Source organism: Thunnus thynnus, chromosome 19 (assembly GCF_963924715.1).
Source record: "Thunnus thynnus chromosome 19, fThuThy2.1, whole genome shotgun sequence".
Taxonomy (NCBI): Eukaryota; Metazoa; Chordata; class Actinopteri; order Scombriformes; family Scombridae; genus Thunnus; species Thunnus thynnus.
Genome location: NC_089535.1, coordinates 29,735,263 through 29,759,220, shown reverse-complemented (window position 1 = coordinate 29,759,220; position 23,958 = coordinate 29,735,263). Strand labels below are relative to the sequence as shown.

General features: G+C 40.0%; 1 protein-coding gene across 2 annotated transcripts in view; it reads right to left on the bottom strand.

Moving 5' to 3' along the window:
* Window positions 1-23,958, bottom strand: part of tln1 (talin 1) — a 107,453-nt gene that overhangs the window by 43,144 nt on the left and 40,351 nt on the right. The window contains exons 4-19 of one of the 2 annotated variants that reach the window (XM_067574487.1): window positions 21,399-21,496; window positions 15,757-15,886; window positions 15,456-15,608; window positions 12,372-12,514; window positions 9,328-9,455; window positions 9,136-9,196; window positions 8,860-8,964; window positions 6,801-6,956; window positions 5,694-5,795; window positions 4,656-4,732; window positions 4,177-4,357; window positions 3,336-3,449; window positions 3,093-3,201; window positions 2,013-2,221; window positions 1,797-1,895; window positions 371-433 (exon numbers count right to left, since the gene is read on the bottom strand). In XM_067574487.1, the coding sequence (XP_067430588.1) occupies window positions 371-433; window positions 1,797-1,895; window positions 2,013-2,221; window positions 3,093-3,201; window positions 3,336-3,449; window positions 4,177-4,357; window positions 4,656-4,732; window positions 5,694-5,795; window positions 6,801-6,956; window positions 8,860-8,964; window positions 9,136-9,196; window positions 9,328-9,455; window positions 12,372-12,514; window positions 15,456-15,608; window positions 15,757-15,886; window positions 21,399-21,496 (1,928 nt within the window). The remainder of the gene's footprint in view (window positions 1-370; window positions 434-1,796; window positions 1,896-2,012; window positions 2,222-3,092; window positions 3,202-3,335; window positions 3,450-4,176; window positions 4,358-4,655; window positions 4,733-5,693; window positions 5,796-6,800; window positions 6,957-8,859; window positions 8,965-9,135; window positions 9,197-9,327; window positions 9,456-12,371; window positions 12,515-15,455; window positions 15,609-15,756; window positions 15,887-21,398; window positions 21,497-23,958) is intronic. The other variant, XM_067574488.1, reaches the window with a different exon arrangement.

Genomic DNA, 23,958 nt, shown 5'->3' with positions numbered 1-23,958 from the left:
CAGTAGCATGGGCAATTTCCAAATAAATACTGTAAATTTGAAAAATACCCACTTGATTTGTCTAATTCAGATTGCTGATGCCTCATATTAGTTTCAGTTGAATTTGCATTTTTACACAGAAGGAGTTGGATTTTGATTCACATCTCAAAATGGAGTCATGGAGGGGACGTTCACTTCATGGCCAGTATATAGAGGCAGCCACAGTGTTACTGGCTACTCTCTATGGAGATACCTGATAGCAATTTGGATTTGAATTGAATTATGATTGACAGATTGAATTATAATTGTGTTGTACTGGATTACTTACTATTACTTTGTTGACTAAGAGATTGTTTTGATTGGCCTTTTAGAATGAGGACGCATTTGTTACCAGCATTTGACAATAAGAGGGTACTCTCCATCTGGCACCCCTGAAAGATCCTTTACCTCGAGACTGTCAAATATAGACATGAAACAGAGGAACACAAGATACACTTTTATAACACAGCCAAAGGCAACACTCCTGATGTGTCTTCTTATATTAACCTTCTCAATTCTTTTGGGGTTAAGCACTGACTGAGAAGCTTGCTTCAGGGGAAAAACAACCAATCAGGTATTAGTATATTTGTTATTAAGTTGTTTAAGGTTCATTTTACTTGATCTGCCAAATGTGGCATCTAAAAACCTGTTTAAAATTAATGAGAATGGTGTTAAAGGCCTAATACTTTAGAATCAGCCGTAAACTCTAAATAGCAACTGTAATAGGGATGCATGATATTGGATTTTTTGCCGATATGCCAATATTTCCAACTCACTGTGGCTGATTGCCGATGCCGATACCGATATATGCTCCAATACCGATATATGCACATATTTTTTTCCAGATGGCTGAGGAAACTATTATGCATGCAAGCATAGATTGTACTAAGTATGCTCAAGAAAGACAATGTATGAAGGAAGAACTTGGGAAGCCTTAAAACTTTAATGAACCTGCCAAGTAGGTGGAGCAGTAGAGTTTTCATTGAGTTCATTAGACAGACAGGATTAATGTGTAGGATTTAATCTCTGGTCCACACTCTGGAGCAGAAGGTGGCTTTAATGCACCTAATACGCTGGTTGCCAACTGCTGTTATAAACCAAAAAGATTTTTTTTTCCAAACAAAGTGGCACATCCTGTCAGCCAAAGTGTTTGCTTTCTGTGCAGCCAAATTTAGCAGCTCCTCAAGGGACTGTTTCTGTTTCTGCTAAATGTTAGCTGGGAGGCTAGCAGCTAACGTTAGCCCCTGCTCTCCATGTGGATCCAACCAAAGCACCGAGCCCCCGTTTGTTATTCAGGTTAAAGTGGGAAGAAACGGCGGGTATGACGGGCAGCTTGAGTGAAGTGGAGCCTGCGGAGGAAGCACCGGGACCGTCAGGGTGAAACAGTCCCTGGAGGGAAGCACAGTCAGGTGGTGGAGGAAATGGCAAGATGGCAGAAATGGCCGATGCCGATATTTCATTTTAGAGCTTTTATCAGCCGATACCGATGACGTGCCGATAATATCGTGCATCCCTAAACTGTAACATTTAAATAAAGCTGTCAAACAGGATATATTTGAGTTGTTTTGTGTTGTTTTCACAAAACTCTTCTCACACACACTTGTTTGTACAAATGGTTCTTGAATGAGACAGTCATAGTCAATATACACATCGCATACACTAAAGTATTTTCCATAAAGATGTTTTTCTGTAATACTACACAGAAAGACCGAAGTACTACCAAAAATATTCTAAAAACAGAAGCAAAACTGCTTTAATCAAAGTTAAGATGAACAGACCTGGAACTGTGGATCAGTGTCTGCCTCTCCTATGTGAGACAGCAGCTCTCCGCTGGCCTGGCCCACATTTCCTGCAGCCTGCAGCAGATTCTGACGAGGCTAAAACCAAACGTCTAGTTAGACAGCTCACTGGACATATATTATGGACACGAATTCAAACAACAAAATAGCACAAACTTAAAAAAAAAAAAAGATATATCTTTATCTCTAGTGTACCTCTGTGTTTGCAGGCTGGGCGGTCTTCAGCATTTCAGAGACGGCACAGGCCAGGTTCTTAGCAGCACCCAGTAGCTGCTGGCCATTTCCTCCTTCATCCTCCATGAGCGCTGCGAGCAGTTTGACACCCTTTGACATCTCAGTCAGGTTGGAGGAGATTGTGGTAACAGCACAGCCCACCGCTGTGTAATCTGTCTCTGCTGGGTCACCTGAGCACAGGTAGATAGACAAATGACTGTATTCATTTCTTGAGGGAGAACTAGTTTGTTTACACCTTTAGCCTTTAGCTGATGTATGGTTTGAACTATCCACCTGGTCTTCCAAACATTTTCTAATTCACCGGGACGAGTTACAGGAACAGCCTCTGATCAGTTTATTAATTCTATTCGTGTCAATGGCAAAATGCTGTTACCCCAAGATACTGGTGCTCATTGACTATACAGATAGTGACAGGTTCACGTAGAGTCCCAGCTGAAAAAGCTCATCTTTGTAGTTTCCCATTTAACAAAGGCTTACAAAACCATAGTCACCTTAACATTTCTGAGGATGACATGGCACCTGCATGTCCAATCTGACATACTGAGGTCTGGAGAAATTGTGGGACTACAAAGGTTTGACTTCATCAGTTCATGCAGGCTGACTTATTTAAAAAAAAAACATCTCATTAAGATAAGACTCCCAGATTTTCTCCCAGTAGATAATATTTAACATGCAAAGCAGTGTGTCATCACTATAGGATGGACGCTATGAGGACCAACTGCCTTGTTTGTTCACCTTTGCTATAGGTGAACTTGCTCAATGGTGACAGTAATGGCATTTATTATTAGGGTTTCTCTGTGATGGTGATGAGAAAACCTGTAAACTCTGTGAAAAAGTCAGGCTCCTTAAAAACTATTGTAAAGAACTTGTTGTCCTCATTTGGAGGAAAAGCTCCCAGATCTACTTCTTAATCTACTTTTTGTAATTTGGTAATTAACTGTCAGAATGTATGTTCAATTTCAAATTGGCTCTGAGAGGATTCTATATGTTTGAGCAAATATTATGAATCTGAAAACAGATTAGATGTTCCTGTGTTTCTACCTGCAGTGAGATTGACCATGGAGGCGGTGCCTGCTGTAATGGCATCCACCTGGGAATGGATCTCATGTTTGGACTCATCCATCTTGTTTTTGCGCCAGGCTTGGGATGCCTTAAACAAAGGAGAACAAGAACAAGTACAATTTCCCTCTGGTCACATGACAAAGATCCAGAATACACTGCTCAGCATTCATATCATATCAGTATTTAAATCAATCCACAGAATAAAGAAGAATCTAATCTCACTGCATCTGTTCCCAGAGGGGGCAGTGTATCAAAGTCATCCAGAGAGGCCTGGGCAGCCTGGACCGCCTGCATACTGGAGTTGATGGTTCCAGTCAGGGCTTGCTGGGCTGAAGTCTGTGGAGACACAAAAGTTCTGTCACTACTATTAACTACTGTAAAGTTATAGCTAACACTGTTTCTCAAATATGTGTTCTCTCAAAATCAATTATACCACTATATTCATAATAATCTGGACACTCTAGCTGTGAAAGGAATTATTAGTATATTTACATATAGTATTTTATATATAGTCTTTTCTTATTGTAAACAAATCCAATGAAAAGGCCCAAACTACATGCTAGACTTTCACTTCCCTACTCTGTCTGTGGCTCTCAGTTCCAGGTCTCAACTTTGGTTTCCTACTCCTCATGTAGTTTAATTTTTACAAAAGGTTCAGTCATTTTCAGCTGGTCATTGTAATTTTTAGTAAACAGGAAGACATTGTGCATTTGATGGGGTCTAGATCAATTGATCATGTGTTTGGGCCTAATGATGGAAATATATATATATATACACATACACATATATTCTGTTTGTGGTTATATCATGTTCAGCCATCCTTGCCTTGAAAAAGAAAAAATACATATTAGGTTTTGTAAAGAAAAAAACCCTTGAAATGCGGGCTGAGTTCTGGCCCATTGCACTATCAAATGCATTATAGGTTTAATGATATATTTGTTATTTGTTATATCTTAACTCTTCAAAGTACAGAATAGATGCAGAAAACTAGAGAGGTAGTTGATAGCATTAGTATCAGTCACATTCTGCCTGCCAGTTGAACCCCTTGAGATATTTGTTTTACCAGTGGAGGCATGTGTCCTCGGTGCATCTGTCCACTGGTGATGTGCTGCTTAGCCTGAGGCATGGAGCCCATCTGGAAGCTCTCTGGACCTCCAGCTCCTGAGCGCATGATAGCTGGCAGGGCCACTGAGCCTGTCTCCACCCTGCCCACCTTATTGAACTGCTGCTGCAGCACTGTGGACCTGGAGTGATGTTAGGAAGAAAGGAAAAGAACGAGAGAAATTACTTAAATGCTAAATAAAGGGAAACTGGATAGCAAACCAATTCTCTAAAGCACTGCTGTGAGCACATGCTAACAGTTGAAGGTCACCTTGATCCGTGTATTAGCATTTTTACCAACTCTTCTCGTTGAATTCTTCTTTTTCTCTTGATGAATATGTCTAAAACTACTGGAACTAGGTTTAAACTACTAAATGTACAATGTCTTAAAATTAATAGCAATCATAGTATGCTCTATCAGTGACACACACACACACTTACTTTTTGGGTGACACAGAGTCTTCCAGCATGGTTGACTCTTCATCTCCCTCTAGGCCAAAGTGGTCTTTGCTCTTTTTCTGTTGAAAGGCAGTGATGACATCAGTGGTGACCACACTGGACTATACAAAATGTCATTTTGAGGGATTCCTAGTTTAAGGAAGGTTGGCCAACAAGCAGACAAGAAACCTTGTATGACACATTTGAGACACTGTTCAGGTTTTATCTCTTAAAACACAAAACATATTTTAAAGGCAGTTATCAATAATAATTGTGACATTTTTATCTGATAAATAGGTAAAATACCTTTAAGTGTGAAAAATGAATAGAAAACAGTAGAAGAGGACTGTATGCAGTTGCTGCTGGTTCCATTTACAGCCTCAAGACATCATCACAACATAATGAGCAATACATGAGTCAAGTGTTGGTGTCATCCTAATTTACAACAACATCCTGGCAGTCTACATAATTACATTTACAAGAAAATCAGCACTCATGTCCATTGGTTGGAGTGCTTTGGGAGTAAATATCCAACAGACTCTGTATGTCCTCTCCTGTCTAGAAGTGTGACAGTGGTACTGGAGATCAAGAACACTGTGAGAGGAAGTGGGAGTGATGAGGATCAGACAGAGTATTTAATTCTGTGGAAATAAGTATAAAAATAGAGAACAGACACTGAGCAAAACATCCCTCATTTCTTGTGAGCTACACAGCTTAATGCTCAGTTTGACTAATACAGCTTCTGTTTGTATTTAGATATACACTTGCTTTCTGTGTGGCCATTCATTTCAGTGTTTCTGCAGTTTACATTCACAACACATCTACTATATAGACTTTGACCAACTGTTTTTCTACAATTAAGAATCCACCTCATGTCACCTGCAGTAAACAATGGATAGCTTAAGGTCTCTGATGGGGGACTGAAGAAGAGACTGAAGAGGGCATCCATGATTTTAAAAAACACGCTATTATTTTACCTTAAACTAATACAGTTTACCAATGTAATGTATAATGTTGGTCCCATATTAATGCTGGCTGTACCTTCTTGAGGATGATGTCGATGTAACCGGCAATGAGCTGAGCTATCTGCTCTCCCTCAGTGGTCTGCACAGAGTAGTAGCCATCCTGGTAGTCTCCAAAGTCCTGACAGCGGAACAAATAACCCCAGATTAAAAGATTAACACATGAAGGGGATGCACACAAAGTTTAGGGGATTAAAACTCCGACCATGAACAGCAACGTCCTTGCCTGGTCCGAATCCAGCTGGGAATAGTTGTTGCATCTCTCCCTCTCATTTCAGAGGGTCAAGTATCCAATCAAATTAATGCTGAACTCTGATTGGAAGCCAATATGTTCATGGATTTAAGGTAGGTATATTTTGGCAACTCTGGCAAAAAATTGTGGTAAAACAATACGGAATATCAATACACCAAACCATCCATACATCTGTTTTCTGTGGGATGATGGAAGCCTGGGTGAGAGGCAGTTTACAACCTGGACATGTTTTTCTAAATCTTGTTTAAACAAAAATCTTTTAAGACTTGAGAAATTTTGGTCTGCTTTGAAATCATCCTGATGTAACTGTTATCACTCAGGTCTGAGTTCCTACCTACACTAAGATTTGACTTAGTGAAAGGAAGTGAGCACTATCTTGCCCATAGGATTTGAAACCATTTTGGAACATGCCAGAAACCGAGCCAGTTTTTCATACTGTCAAGAATATGGTTGAGTGCATGTTGAATGCAGCACTATGATTTCACCAAAACTGACATTCAACAGCTACAAAAATATTAGAGCTGAACACAACAAGGATTTTTAAAAATCGCACTTCCTCTCTAGCCAGCTGCATGATTTCACATTCTGAGCCATTTAAAAGACAGGGATCACATGCAACCACAGCATATCACGCCTCAACACAGATAAGGGTGCTGTACTGGAACGATGGGAAAGCAGCATAAGGGTGAGTCCAGACATGCTGTAAAGGAAACTCATTTCATCTTTTTACTCACTACACAAACTTTGTTACAATGTGAGGGTTGGAGAGTAGTGGTGAGTGGTGAATCCAGAGCTGTGACACAGCTAACCTCTCTTGGGGACAGCACCTCAGGGTCAATGACATGTTCTGTCTTCCCATGAAGAAGAACTCACCAGGGTGAAGCTCTTTGGTGAGGCAGCCCAGCGTTTGATGTTGGTCAGGTTCCACTCCTGGATCACCTCCTTCGTCTTCTCGTCTACCCTCATCACACTCTCCTTGGTGATGCCCAGCAGACGAGGAACCAGTTTGTTCTTGCCCTTCATCTTCTCCTGCAGGAAGTAAAGGAACAGTTAGAATGTTCTTACTGGGAATTAAAAGCGAGTGTGTCAAGTCATGAAATAAACATAGCAGGGAAAAATAGAAGGTGAAGAAACACAGGTCTGGCACAGTAGAATTACATTCTCACCCCTAAAATCAACCTTATATGAAAAGGCTGTGTTTCATCTCTCTGTGTACTGCAGGACTGCACTTATATAGCGCCTTTCTAGTCTTCTGACCACTCAGAGCACTTTAACATTACAAGCCACATTCACCCATTCACATAAACACCGATGGTGGCAAGCTACCACATAGGGAGGTTCAATATCTTGCCTACGGACACTGCAATATGTGGACTGCAGGATCCAGGAATCAAACTGCTCATCTTCCATTTCGTGGATGACCCACTCTACCTACTGAGCCACAGCCATCCAAATTTCATAAAACAGTGGTTTTTTATCACAGCAGTGCAGCAGTTTGAGAGTGACTGCTGGTTAACAGGTAAAGTTTATGACACACGCTCATTTCACACTCTTTCTCTCCACTGTCTGTCAACAGAAACAGAAATGTAAGCAGACCAATAATACTGTGAATTCAGCTGCATTAAAACACAGTACGAGTGATCAGAAGAGAGCAGGTGGAGACTGAACGGAGGTTGAACCTGAATGGGCTGGCACTCAAGAGAGTAACCAGTTGTGTCTGCAGCTGTCCAGCACAGGTAAGATATGACAACTCGTTGTCGTCTCTAACTTTCTCTGTGATCAACATATGGCACAGCTGTTGTTTTGTGTTGATTTTATCGTATGATGTTGCAGCCATAAATGAATGATTTGGTCATCCAGGCTGTCTGTCCCACTCCTTTACTGGCCTTGATGCACTTTTGTTGTTTGCAAACAGGATGAAGAAGAAGAAGAGATGTAGCCGTTTTATGTTGTTCAAGCATTTCACTGTGAACAGAGGTCTCTTAACAAATGACCTGGAAATGTTAGTGTGGTTGCAAATCATTTTCACACAAAAAAAGCATTTTCCATGGAAGATACAGTGTCTGTTGATGTCTGTGGCTCAAGACTTTAGCAGTCATTGACTGCAAAGGATTTTCCACAAAATATTAAATATGATCATTTTGTTTGACTTCATATGTTTATCTGTCCAATTATTTTTGAACCCTTGCAATTTGTTTACATTGTGTTAAAAGGGCACATAGGAAACAAGCCACACAGCTCTTTCTATACCAATGTAAAACTACTCAAATTAAAGCTGAGGCATTAAAGGTATACTATGCAGGATTTGTTGGTTGCTGAGAGAGCGACAGCGGTCGAGCGAGCTAGTGAGTGAATGAAGAGAGGGAGCAGCGTTAGCGAGAACACAATCGTGAATCAGATAAATAAAATGTTATTTTCTGATTGTTTCATGGTGGTTATGTTCTAAAGCAAAAATAAACAAGTCCACACAACCATGCTGGAAGGTGCCGCATTGCTGGATTTTGTGCGCTTCATCCTGCACGCTGTAGTCCCTGCTCTGTGTGTGTGTGTGTGTGTGTGTGTGTGTGTGTGTGTGTGTGTGTGTGTGTATGTGTGGGGAGTTCAGCCCCACCCTGGGTCAAGCAGACACAAAGACAGAGAGCAGAGGAGAGAGATGGAGACAACGTTGTAACCTGGTCGCTACACTACGAGTGCTGACCTCACACCCTTCACACTGTTATTGGCTACATACCAACTACCCAAAGGCTGAAGCCCACAAGCATCCTATAATAGTTATTATAGTTTACTATAATCAGTACAACAAACTCAGTCCAGGTCTCCCAGCCGTTTTCAAATTTGTACTGATAGTCTTAAAGCAATTGTTCATTTCTCCACCATATGAAGCCATCCATATAGTCCATCAAACTGAAATGTTGAGTGATATCTTTCTCACCTTGACCAAAAAAAATGACACTCCATAGGTTTTCAGGGACCTGGCCAGCTTTACATAGCTAACTTTGGCCTCGATCTCTGTCATGTTCTGGCAATTTTTGTGCGCCTGTAGAGACAAGAGAAACATTCAGAGCAGTGTAGCAACTCAGGGTAGCATTAAAAACACCTGTGTTTACTCGTTTTCACCTGGCAGACTGATAAATAAATAAATAAATAATCAGATGGATAATGAGGATAAGCTGATGCACACACTTTAACAGAGTTCAATAATTCTTACCTGGAAGATCTTTTTCTCTCCTTTGTTTTTGATGTACTCTTTGGGCAGGAACTCCTTTAAACTGAGGAGGACAAAGTTGTTTAACTACAATTAAACAAAGCTCAGGACCATTTCATTCAGCAATAAATTATATAAACACATTTCAAACTAATTGATAGAAAGTTGTAAAATGAATATGAAGGCCGTGCTCACTCTAAGAATCCAGGCTTGTGTTTGGACTCGTTGTGGTCACCAAACTGAATCTGACACTGGTAGCCTGCAAACTCACAGGCCTTGTCAAAGGAGACGGGATGAGATCCATTCAGAATGTCATCACGGGCCTGTCCACACACACACACACACACACACACACACACACACACACACACACACACACACACACACACACATCAATGCTTGGACTATAACTCAAAATTGAGACAAACAATTGAAAACTACTTTTAATATCCAGTAAGATATCGCTAAAGGCAATATCAGAGATTATACCACAGCCAGTGTGCCTTATTTTCAGACACTGTAACTGTACCATGTAGCTTCCTCATCAGTATACTAAGTAAATACTCAGATGGTGGGCTGTTAGTTCAGCTGTAACTGACCTCTGGCTTCTCCTACTGAAAGAATTTGTAAACACTCATTTCGAGGTTAACAGAGATCCAGTCAGCACTATTTTCTATCTAAAAATATGCTGATGTTACATACAAATAACCAGATTATGGTTATGGACAAAATTTACAGTACATCTGGGACACCTTTATCTCTCCATCTGTCATCACTGAACAAGCAGAATTAATTTCTATATCACATGTATGTGTATTTGTCTGCTTCTGTATGTTTTGTATGTATTTTCTCTCTCTGAAGAGTCATTCTGTTTGTGTATTCAGTAATGTTAGATTGGTTTGATCTCAGTGTCTTTCATTGCCTGGTTAATTCTCCTTGATGAATAGTTGACCCCTGTCTACAAAGCTCCTCATGCTGATGCCCCCTTATGGAAGCCTGAGGTCACCTCTGTTGTTCTGGCACGGATATTGTTCAATGGCAAATCAGGCAAGCTGCTGCTAGTTAACAGTTAATTAGTTAAATTCATGACAGAATCAGCTTTATCGGCCAAATATGTTAACACATACAAGGAATTTGACTCCAGTTTCTTGTGGCTTTCAATGGGCCTCATTCACAAACCATGCGTACGAACGTGTTAAGCACAAATCCGGGATTCATCAATATGTTCTTACCTGAATTTGTTGTTACTCTGCAAACAAATTTAGAACAGCCTTAGACCATGCCTACGCACAAATCATAAAAGTACTATGGTCTTAAAAAATGATCAGTTAGTCAGTTAGATAGTCAATATTTACTCAATGTAAACAGTATATTAGAGCAATGATTATTTTAAAAATTGGGCCTAAATGTACAACATTTAACCCTCCTAATGTGTTAGAAAAGGGTTTATACCCTTAGTGTCTGCAGGTCAAATTTGACTTGTGTTTGAATTCATTAACAAGCACTCAAAAAAACACTAATTGTCATCCAGTAAAATGTTTTATCTGCTAAGTGACTTATTATTCATCAATAACCATAATATATATATATATATATATATATTATACTTTGATATTTTATGTACCTTAGACCACATTTTACTTACAATGTACAAATCGTTTTTAGTTTAAAATAGGCACAATTTATCTATTTTATTGCTTATGATGGACAGAACAGGCAAATAAGACCATGAGATGATCTGATAAACAAAATAATTCCCAAAATAACTTGTTTATATTCTCTTACATGTTAAAAATGTGCATGTTGTGCCAGGTGTGTGGTGAGATGTGAAAAATAAAGCACGAGAAAGCCCCAGCCTGGGTAACAGGAGATGGGTATCTATATTTGTGGGATACTTTTGGGGACGAATTTCAGACTAAAGACCAGTTAATTGGGGACAGCTTGTCCAATTGGGGACAACAGCTGTGTCTCAAATTGAGAAAAAGATGATTTTTGGGTCAGTGGTTAAGGTTAAGGTTATGGTTAGGGTTAGGGTAAGTCTCCAGGAAATTAATGTAACTCTACGTAATGTCCCTGACAGTAACCTAGGTCAACATGTGTGTGTGTGTATGTGTGTGTGTGTGTGTGTGTGTGTGTGTTGTGCCAGGTGTGTGGTGAGATGTGAGAAATAAATTGCAAGAAAGCTGCAGCCTATATACTGCTATACAGATATATCCATACATAGCTGGGGGACAGGAGATGTATATGTGTGTCTGTGTGTGTGTGTCTATGGGGTGTGAGTGAAAGAGAGACAGGGGATTATGCATGGGATCATATTTGCTGCATGCCACTCTACAATTGAATTCAAGTTGATATGCTTTCTTGGCATGAAACATAATTTAATTTTATTAATTAAAAGTGTGAAATTGCTAATACACAATTTATTTACTAATTATATCATTTATAGACATTGTGATCCATAAATCATCATAAATGTAATGACATATATTACACAATATAATACACAGTATATTAAAATTGCCCTGTTCCGATTTTTCGATGTCAATAGCTTATATGTCGGAATTTCCATTTTGGAATGTGACAGTGATTAATTTCCCCCATCAGATTGACCAAGATACATCCAGCTGGATAACCAGCAGCCTGTTCAGTGTTCCCCACAGCCTGACAGTTCAGTGGTGGCACAGGGAGGGACGCTTTGCTTTTGCTACATCACAGTCTGTTATAGACAGAGGCAAAACATGATGCACATGTGGCGCAGCAGTAGAGGTTATGGATGTACTGTGTGGTAGTGGTGCAACAGGTATGCAGGCTGTATACAGGATTCACAATCAGGCTCTTAATGGTTGTGCCAATGACATGTTTACCAGCCAAATCTGCCTTTTCTGGCTTCTACTTCTGAAACTATTGTTTGTATTTCACTATTTTTTCTACATTTTCCCCATCACGGCCCTCTTTGCAATGAGTGACAGCTCTGTCCACTGCTACAGCGCTCCAACAGAGCTTTCCTTATAGAGAAATGGGGGTGTGGTAGCATGCTAATTACTGATAGCGTGCACCTGTCAATTTAGAATGATTCTGATTCACTACCATACACATGGTGGTAAGAGCAAAATTGGCCCATGCACACGTGTCATGAATCTGGAGAATTGGAACTGGAGAACTGGAGAAATTACAGAATCTTCCTAGGAGAAACAGGGAAACCAGGAGAGGAGGCTTGTCTATGTTAGCGGTTCATGTACCTGTACGTAGAGCAGGTTGAGCTGGACAGGGTCTCTGGAGTCCACATTCTGGTCTGAGTAGAAAAACTTCCTCCTCAGCAGCAACATCTCTGTCTCCTCCACACCCTGTTCCCTCAGCGTCCGGCCATGGTCCAACCAATTCACTGAGGAACACAAACAACTTCAGCCTGACAAACGCACGCTGTGTTTTATCACACACTACTGGCTTCAGTTAGTTTAACATCTGTTCTCTTTGAGATTACAGAATGACTTTTCTCACTGCTCACTCACCCTCTTGGAACATGATGTGTGCAGAGTTCTGAGGCAGGTGATCACCAGGAAGGCAGGCAAAATTCCTGGGCATGTTCTTAAGACCTGCACTGACCTTCTAGCTCCAGTGTTCACGGCTATACTAAACCTCTCTGTGCAGCAGTGTGTGGTCCCCACATGCCTCAAGAGGTGCACTATTGTCTCTGTAACCAAGAACCCTTCCCTAGCCTACACTCACCTCTGTGGTCATGGAGTGCTTTGAGGGGCTGAGGAAGGACTACATCTGCTCCTCTCTACCTAGCAACCTGGACCAAGTATAGTTTGCTGACTGGCCAGGACAGATCTATAGACAATGCTGTCTCTTGGGTACTGCACACCACCCTCACCCACTTAAGACTGCAGGGAGGGGGACTGTTTAGATTACTGTTTAGACTTCAGTTCAGCTTTAAATACCATAATTTCCACCGGCTGCTAAATTGATGGACCTGGGACTAATCACCTTCCTCTGCACCTGATCCTGGACTTTCTGACTGCAAGAACCCAGGTGGTCAGGGTGGACAGTCACACCTCCAACCCCCCATCCTTAATACAGGTGCCTCCTAAAGTTGTGTACTTAGCGCCCTGCTTTACTCATGTGCAGCATGACTGTTTGGATTTGAACAGCTCCAACTCCATTAGGTTTGTCTGTTAAATTGCTGAGGCCATAGTTGTGATAGGCCAGATCACCAAAGATGGGGGACCTGTCAATGTAGTGCAAGGCCAAGACTCTGAACATGAGAAAAACCAAGGAGCTGGCTATAGAACTACACACTAAGGAGAACTGATGGGAAATTTGTGGAGAGCAGCTTCAAATAACTGGAGTCCGCATTACAGATGCAGTCCGCCCATACAGATATGTTGGGCAGCAAAGACAGCACCCCAGTCTCTCTGGATCTGACAGACCTTCTACTCTGGTGCTGTGGATTCTTCATGGATTGGTATTGGCTAAAATAAACCGGATCAAATGCAGATCCTTCACTATGCTCTGTTGTGTTTTGTCCAACTCAGCCTGCTAGTGCTGAAGAACTGCTCTCCTTTACAACAGCCAGGCTCTACAGTTCAGCACTTAACTGCATATGAGTGAAAATTAGAGTGTGTGAATGTGAAGAATTATTTGGGAGCACTGCTGCAAGAAACTACAAGTTCTGACACAGAGGTCAGAGGTTGACAAAATACACGTAGTTACTCCAACGCTATGTTATCTGTCACCTCTTTCTCTCGCTTAATAGCAAAGAGCAGTATAGAAACCATTCAGCCAGCAGCTTCTCATTTTTAGCTGGTGTTGACCATCATTTTCACTAGTTATCAGCTGTCACTAATTAATGTTAATTCTGTGAATAACTTGATGACAGACAAAAATGATCATGTATATTGTCTGGTGAAAGTGCTCTCTGAAGCAGATCTTCTTGCAAGGGAATAACTCCACTCTGTAATCCCACTATACAATAGAAAGTAGTGTTTTTATAGTTCCAACAACTTGAACAGAGTGGTATGTCTTCTCAAGTGAAACATTATATCACATCAATTTTTGGAGTCGCATTCTCCAGTTAAACTTTCATTCATGCCATATCTATTTTATCTAATTCTATCTAATCTAATTTAAGTTTATGAACTTAATAGGGCCTTCAATGTTTGGACCAAGAAGCTTGTGAAAGACAAACTTAGTTGACACCTATTATTTCATTGTGCCAGATGAATTACATATTTGATCAATATTTTGGTAAATATAAATATCAGATCAGATTCAGACAGTATCAGTAGATAGCCAATATTAAAGGAAATGGATTAGGATCAGGCACAAAAAACATGATTGGGACATGCCTGGGTTTGTAAATATACAGTATACTTCTGGACCATTATTTATTTTGCCAACTCATCCTGTTCATAGGCCAAATAGAGGGGAAGAGATGTATTAGCCAGTTGGCTGTCACAGGTGGTGATGCACTAGTCTCAGCAGACTGACCACACCAAACACAGCTGTATCATCCAACACAACTGGGAGATTCATCACTTCCAATAACACCAGGGGTCTCATTTATAAAACAGTGCCTAGGATCCATACTAAAAGTGTACGTTCGCACAAAAGCCGAAAATGGCGTGCGCCAAAAAATAATCAGATTTATAAAACCATGCGTACACAAGAATGCACGTATATTTACCTTATCACAGGCCACTTGGAAATGTGTGCACATGGATGAGCCTCATATCTCGCCCTCTACACACCCACATTCAACCATAAATGGTTGATGCAAAAGCATTCATGAACATTGATGTACATGTGTGAGACAGCACTGATGAAATGTTGGGCAGACTTTAAGATCTGAGTTGGCTTATATCTTTTCAAATTGAAAGATACTTATGGAATAATTATGGCTCACTAGTAGCCCAAGTACAGATAACACTGCTGGTTTGAATGTTTACGATAACGTGGATCTATAATTAATGTTTGATATTAGGTGAAATTAAATGTGTGAGAGGATTATTACACAATCAGGGGAAATCGACGACACAGATGTTGAGGTGGTGAATTGAAGCCAATCTTCTAAATGTTCGTATGCATGGGTCAGAGTTTACATACAGGTGCGTACATTGTCCCGTCAAATTTGTTTTATAGATCACAACTTTTGCGTGGGAATGGGCGTACGCCTCTTTCAGGCCCCGATTTGTGCGTACGCAATGGTTATAAATGAGATCCCAGGTCATTGTCGGCACATTGCAGTTTTACCACTGTGAAACTGCAGGCCATGAAGTAAATGTATTAAAAACAGTGAAAGAGAGAGTTTGTTTGTATCATACATTCATCATCTGTATGGAGCTTCTGCTTCAGCTTCTCCATCTTCTTGTCGTCTCTCAGCAGAGTCTTGTCTCTTTTCAGGGTGCCTGTGGTCTCCTCCTTCTTCTCCTCACCAATGTCCCGAACCAGTGAATACTCATCATAGTTTGTAATGCCTAACACAAAAACAAATTCAGGTTAATACTCTGACTTTAAAATTCATTACCCAGAGGTATCAATATATTCTGGTGTATATAAGTGGTGTATTGATAGACAGACAAGTGTTGTCCAGGTGAGGTGTGAGCGGTGTATGACAGAGCTGACCTATTCTAGCACAGATGGTCATGAGCATGTCGCTGACAATCTTGGAGTCATCCACCATTACGGTCTTCACTGTGCCGTCCAACATGCGGATCTTCAGAGGCCTCTGCTTCTTCTTGTACTCCAGAGTGTCCTGAGAGACAGAGGAGACAAGTCATGAGCTCTGTGTTATTAGGCTAGATATCAGAGAGCCTGACAGATCTTCCCTGAACAAACCAGAGCTGATTCATTCTGATGTCCCCAAAGGTGACATTTTCAAACCTCCTACAAAAAGAAGGTCTTAAATACTGTAGGGGAGGACAGCTTATATCAACAGATGGCTGGGATTGGACTTCATCTTTAATTATGGAACTAAACTTTAAACTTGTTTTTTTAATTACAAATTATATATCCACACTTGTTCCAGACAATGTTGCCAAATGTCTAAAAAAGTCCTAAGTGGTATTTTTGTTCACACATTCTGATCCCAACACAACAGCCAAAGACCCCAAGTAAGACTGGACTGCCAATTGGGCAACATGGGTGACTTCTCCAGGGCTCTGGAGCCTCAGAACTCCAGGGGCACCAAAAGATCCAGGCTCATTGTGTGTCAGCTGGTTTGTGCTAGTTTCAGCACAACATCAACTGATATGATACAGGTCATGAGGGAGATCCTGCTTTGTTACCTGATCTGGAGGACCTGCCGTTTGGGTTTTATCGAATGACCACACAGCAAAGCTGGGGCTACAGAGTGTTCCATAATATACAGAGAGGTGGAGGAATAGGGGTGTTAATAGGGGCTTAGTAGCTCATTTTTGGCCCTGAGGCCCTCTGGCCCTCATATATTTCTAGAATAATGCCACTGATATTATCTTTGATGCATATTGTTTATTAGAGATGTATGACTGTTTATCTACACTAGACTTTTGCCACTGCAGAGAATGACAAATTTTGCCATTCTTCTTTATTTTCTGTATGGGAGGCCTTTATGTGCTTAAGGTGAAGTATTGACAATCAAAGTCATTCATGTATTATTATTATTACAATATGGCTGACAGTGCTGCTGTGCAACAGAACCTGTGGAACTAATTTGCCAGAAATCTTCTCAATCCTCATTATTTCCTCCACCAAATTTTCGCAAATGATTTTAATTGTTTTTTTTTTTGCAACACACAAAAGCGAAATTGTGACTGAAACTGGATTGAGTCTGACTGTTTTCCCTAAGTGCAGTTGGGGCCTACAGCTAAAGGTTCTCCCAAGCTGCCAAAGATGGCTGGTGGGAGGGAGAAAGAAAAAGGCAATGTACAATACATCTCACAGGTGCAGGTGTGTGAACTACTTCAGCAATAGAAAGCTTTTCATAAAGAACTGCTACAACAGCAAGAAAACAACTTCAAAGTTTATGTGCACACTTTCATGGATACAACTAACACAAAAATTGATACCATTTTGAAAGAGCTGCAGGAATTAAAAGTCAGCCTCCAATTTACACAAAAGGAGGTTGATGACTTGAAAGCTGACAGTACCAGTCTGTCATAGCACTGTAAATTAAATTAAGCTGGCATACACAAAGTGTAAGTGGTCAGTCCAGATGTCACAATGTGATTATTGATGGAATTGGACCTGGATCCCCCCACCATTGGGATGGAACAAGTTCAACGGGTTGGAAAAGTGTCTAAAACAGCAGATGGCTTCCCTGGAAGACCTCAACCTCTGATGATGAAGTTTTTAAGGCTGTAGGACAGACACAGAATTTTGGGCAATGCAAAAAAGTTCAAAGGATCAAAAATTTTTATAAATGAGGACTACCTAATTCAGTTCAGCAGAGGGGAAAGGAGCTGCTTCCTAAGATGAAAACTGCCAGAGAAAGAGGGGACATTGCTTTTCTACGGTATGACAACCTTATCATCCACAAATGGCATTAAAGCGAAACAAAGGGAACTTCTAACCGTTGACATGAACAATACGTACTAATACACACACATAATAGATAAAGGTAAAATTAGGGTGGGAAATACATTTCATGTCTATTGCTGCTTTCCTTCCAAAGAAAAGCTTTAAGGAAATATTTGTAGTTTAAGGAACAAAGTGTATGAAACTACTGATGTATTGGTTTAAAACACAATTAACATCTCTGCAATATCCCCAACACATTTGGACAAGACGTTTGATGATAAAGCTGTGTCCATACAAGGGTATAATCTATACACAAAGGACAGGACCATGTATGGGGGCAGTGTAGCTTTTTATGTTCAAAATCATATTCCTGTGAAAATTAGGGAGGACATCATGTGTAATGAAATTGAGGTATTATGGCTTCAAGTTAAGTTACCTGACGTTAAATCTATTTTAGTGGGCTGCTGCTATAGGCCACCAAGCTCAAACTGTAATTATTTAAAAGCTAGGGGTGAAATGCTGGATTAAGTATGTGAATTGAATATGGAAGTTGTTTTTACAGGAGACTTAAATATTGACTGGCTATTACATAATTGTCCCTTAAAACATATTGTTATGGTAACAACTGGTTACCATTACTGACGCATGCTGTTTGAAACAAATGGTGACGCAACCAACTAGACTAAGCACCAACAACAAGGGTATCAACACATTATCTTATAGGATCATATTTACTTGAGTGAAGATGATTCATATACCAAGGCCGTTCTAATAGATTGTAGTGATCACAGTGTAGTGTATTGTCAAATATTTTGGTGAAATGTGTTTAAAAAATTGGATGAAACAGAAAATGTTGTTCTAACAGCACAAATTACAGTAAGACACTACATATGACTGTGGACTCACCGTTTGATCAATGTGAACATCATTTAGAATGCGTGATGTCTATGATCCAAAGAATGTCCAAAATAATTTTGGTAGCAATTGAATGAAGACTTGTGGAGATGTTAATTGGTTTTGCATATTTTTAAAAATATAGAGTGACGGACTTCTGAATTGGCGTTGCCTTGTTTCAGTGAGGCAAACTTCTGTCACAATTCAGTGGATGTGCTGAAAAAAATTTATTTAGATTTATTTAGATTTTTTGAAGTTCGGAATGCGAAATGTCTAGAAATTTAGATTTGTTGTAATAAGCAATGCCCACTTTAATAAATCATTAGAAAATTTTATGTATCGACTGAGTCATGACCCTGGATTGTGCGGACCAAATTTCATACGAATCTGTGCAGCCAATTATGAGATATGAACTTATGCATTTGTGGTGCACCCCTAGTGGCAGAATATCCCAGGACTGTGTAGCGAAGCTCAGACCTTGCATCCGAATATGTGTACCAAGTTTGACAATAACTTAAGACAACTTTGATTTATGAGCGTTTATATAATATCATTTATATAACAGATAAATATAAAACAGATTTATTTATTGAAATTTCCTTGATAACTTTTGATCAGTGAAGTCCATAGATGATCCTGAAAAAGTTTCCAGACGATTGGCCCAATGGTTTGTGATAAGTTCTCAAAAATAGGTTTTTGAGAAAATTGAGAAAAAGACGCAAAATTTGACTTTTTCGGGCAGAATATGATCAGAGCAAAGATGCAGATAAATTGAGAGATTAAAATGATGAAAGAATTTTGATGCCAGGCCAAGCTGTTTTCAAGATAACTGCAAAAACATAAACTTGATTGTTACAGCACCACCTTGATGTCAGTGTATGTCATTGTATGTGCCTGAGTAGTGGGTGGAAATTGCAACCCACCTACCAAATTCTTTTGTCTTACAGTTTTTGCTGCACAAACACTTTTAGCAGAGAAAATAAAGAAGAAAAAGAAAGAAGAATAATGAGATCAAAAACAATATGGCTCCAGCAGGGTCGCTGCTTGGCCCCCTAATTATGCTTTACAGTTAAGCAGGACAAAGAATGATGGGAAGAAGCTTCGGAGTACACTAAATAATATAATGGGAAGAAACACCTCTCCACAACCTAGATTTATTGAGTGTGTGGGTTCCTTTATCACAAAACCCCCAAAAATTGCAAATTACTTGAATGATTACTTCAGATGCAAGGTATGTAAATTAAGAAGAGAATTATCACATGGGACATACAATAGCTTATCCATTTTTAACATAAAAATCATATCAAGGATAAACCCTGCCATTTTGAATTCAGTAAATTAAAAGTGAAAACAGTGGATAATTTAATAAAGTTAGTATGTAATGACGAACAACTAGGGATTGATAATATAGATGGTAAACTCATTCAAATGGCTATAGACTGTATTGCACACGCAATTTGTCCCATACTAAATACCAGCCTGAAACAATCAATCTTTCCACAAGCTCGGAAAGAAGCAAAAGTTATTCCACTGCCCAAAGACAGGGAAACTTTAGTGGCCCTGATAGTCGTAAGATCTTTGAGAAGGCAGTATTAGATCAAATACAAGAACACCTCTCAGTAAATAATCTGATAAAAGCCTGTCAGCATGCTTACAGTAAGGGACACTCTACATGCATAGCTCTAGTGCAAATGACAGATGACTGATACTCAGATCTGGACAACAAAATGATCTGTGGAGCAGTTGTATTAGATTTTACGGCAGCATTTGATGTTATTGACCACAAGCTTCTTCTGGAAAAGCTTGAGTGTTAAAGATTTAGACCATCTGCAGCTGCCTGCATGGAAAGCTATCTGGTAAATAGATCGAGTCATCTTTAATGGAAGTTACTTAGATAGTGTGTCTCCACAAGGGAGCTGCTTATGTATTCCAAACTGATACTTCACATATCCAAAACAAAAATCATAGTATTTGTATTTGGTTCAAATCATTCTTTAAGGGGAGAGCCAAATCTTAAATCTTAAAAGCAAGTAAAGGAAACCAGGCTATTGGGCATCACTCTTGACAACAAATTGTCCTGGTCAAAATACACTATTGTCAATAGAATGGGCAAGGCATTAACTGTAGTAAGGCGATGCAGAAAATACCTTACACCTGATTTAACTAAACTTGTATTAAATACTCTTATTCTTTCCAGTTTGATTACTGGCAGATAATAGGGGTGAATGCCACAAAAACTATTTAAGCAAACTCCAGCTAGTACAGAACAAGATGGCACAACTTGTTCTCCAGTGTCCTTATGGTACTAACATCAATAGCCTGCACTTCCATCTCAACTGGATAAAAGCTGAAGACGGGCTGATCTTTACACTTCTACTTTCAACATGGAAATGTTGTTTTCAATCCAAAACTCCATCATATCCATACAGTCAATTAAAAAACTATTTAGAGTCATATACATATGCAACCAGACAAGCAACAGAAGGCCAGTTTTCACTCCCCAAAGCAAACATTAATTTCCAATGAAACATGGAATTCTTAACCACTGCTACTGACTACATTAAAACAGAAATAAATGTTTAAAAAGCAAATAAGCAAAAACACCTAGGATTTCATATTTGTAGGACGTTAGACATATGCGGATTTGTAGTTTTTGCTGTTAACTCTGTTGAGAGAGTCACGAGTGTAAGTTTTACTCATAAATATTAATGTTATTCTCTAATATATGTTTTGTAATGTTTAATGTATGCTTTTAAATGTGTACCCCAGGAAGACTAACTGTGCTTTAGGGCACAGCTAATGGGGATCCTAACAAATAAACAAATAAAAGTGATTTGTAGTATTAATGGCTGTTTCAGTATGTGAGAGTGACTCACCCCATTCCTCAACATGTAGTAGTCCAGGGCCTTTCCTGCCTCCAGCCAGATGCCTTTCTTTGGGTCTTCATCAGACAGAAAGAGCCCGTAGTCATTGGCTGCATAAGGGAACAGAAATACTAAGTGAGTCACTGTAAGTGTGTTTCTTGGCATACATGCACATCTGGATATGCAGCCACTATGCAGTGGCTGCTGTGCTGGATATCCAGCACAGCAGCCACTGCTTGTGCTGGATGTAACTTTTAAAATATGTGCACCAGTTTCTCCGTCCATGTTAACCAGGCCAGTAGGTGTGTGGATGACCTGTTTCAACAGAAACATATGCTCCAAACATATCAGGTTACACATTTCAATAGATGATGACTGGTAGAACAAGATAATTGTACTATGTAATATGCTGTAGAGTAGAAACAAGCTGTTGATTTAGGCAAAGTCAGAGACACTGGCTTCTGACTCTTTGTCTTTCTAAGAGTAAAATGACTTACAAGTTGGGACAAGAAATGCAGAGAGCTGCTGTCGAAACAGCTTACGCAAAAATGACATAACTCTGCATGCACGTCAGCTGATGCATGTGTGGAGCAGAGAGCTATTCTCAGTTTACAGCAATGTTGCTCTGCAATGCAGCTCTGCAGAGCCTGTAATAAACTAGACAAAGCTAGCAAGGCCACAGTTCATCTGTGAAATGCAAAAAATGTTTAATTTCTCACTTAAATATCATCAATGTATTTAACGGTAGAGTTTAGCAATGAGGCAAAAAGAATTTCAAGCCATAATAAAAAGATGTTGACATCAACATGATTGGTCTGGACACGGCCTATGACTTTTAGCCCCCCCGTTAAAAAAAACACTGCATGCTCATTTATTTCAACTAGTGCAGTGCCCATTCAAAACATGCCTGTGCGGCACGGCCCGATTTCTCAATACCTAGAGAGAACAGTGCCTGTCCCCTAAACACCTCTCATGCAGACTATCGGTAGACGCTACAATTTACCGATGCTCCCTAAATGCCTCACATGCAGAATATCTGAAGACTACAATGGTAGGCCAAATTTTTATTCACAGGATGGCAAAGTCATGACCCCCCCTACTCTGCTTCTGATTGGCTAGTACTTGGTGCCTTCGTTGGTTGGGTTGGTTAGGTTTAGGCACGAGGAGTGAGATTGGTTAGGGTTAGGGTAAGAATATCAGGGAAAGCCAATCAGAGGCAGAGTGGGGTGGGTCATGACTTCGCCATCCTGGAAAAAAAATATTGCCAATGGTAGTTGTTACTATGGTTGTAATCCCATCTCTGACCACAATGTGGGTTGCAATGGCAGAGTGGCGCTGTCCATATTTCCGCTCGTTGACTCCACGAGCAGAAGAAGAAGCAAATCACCATTGTTTACAAGCAGGTAGTTCCCAAGCCCCCAGGAACAGCGCCAGGCTGTGAAGCCACTTTGACATAGCAGCCAAACCGTGTAATTCCAACATCACGCTACGCTATTGGGCCCAAAAAGACTTTTTCCCATAGACTTACTTTGTAAAAGAGACATCAATAAGTCAGCCGATAAATTTTTTGGAGTATCACAACCCCCGCAAAATGACTTGTCTCACTATCAGAATTTGATCTATTTGGTCCAATTTTGAAAGTCTAAAAGAGCCACATGATTGCATTGTTTTATCCCCATTCAAGTTAGTCGGAGAGCTAAACTGGAAGAAGCCGGCTCAGCCAGCAAAAGTCACTAGTGTGCTTGCTCTATGGGCCCAGTGATTCCAGAAGATCCAGGTAATTTTATACCCTGTAGTCGAACTTTTTTGGCTTCATGCACTACTGAGCAACTTTCATAGGAATGAATGGGGCCCCATCTCCGACGCTGTATCCGGATATCTTTATACATCCATGGTAGCTCCTGGTCTGAAAAGTAAAGCCAATGCAGAAGTGGTTTAAATCTGCATTCTTTCTAATGGCCAGCAGGGGGTGACTCCTCTGGCTGCAAAAAGAAGTCCAATTGTCTTTAAGTCCAGGAGAAAATGACCCTACTTCTCACTTGATTTATTACCTCAGTAAACATTTTCCTAATGAGTTTATGGATTCAATCACTAGTATCAAGTCTTCAATGCATCATGATGTTCATTTTGTAAATTATAGCCACATATAAAGTGAAATAGATGATAAAGCAGCGTATGTATTAGGGCGTGGCTTGTGATTGACAAGTTGCTATCACGGTGACAACGTTGATTATGTAATGTATCCATGCCATAACCCCAGATTCACAGAGTATAGGCATAGCTGCTGCTATTTCACAGTGTGTTTTGACTTCATTAAAGTTAAGTGGAACATTTTGGTCGCTTAAAAAAGTCTTGTGCAGCGTTTGGTTGTGATAAAAGACGCTCTAAGGAGTCAGATGTTCAGTTTTTCCAGTGAGTATATTTTGTTTAATGGTTTAAGGCCTGTTTTTCGCTAACAGAAATTAGCATTAGCACTATCACTGTTAACTATAGATTGTAAATACACCGTGCTAACCAAGTTAGCGGCTAGCGCAATGGGTGACATCACGGTGACTATGTCCTTTTTTTTTTT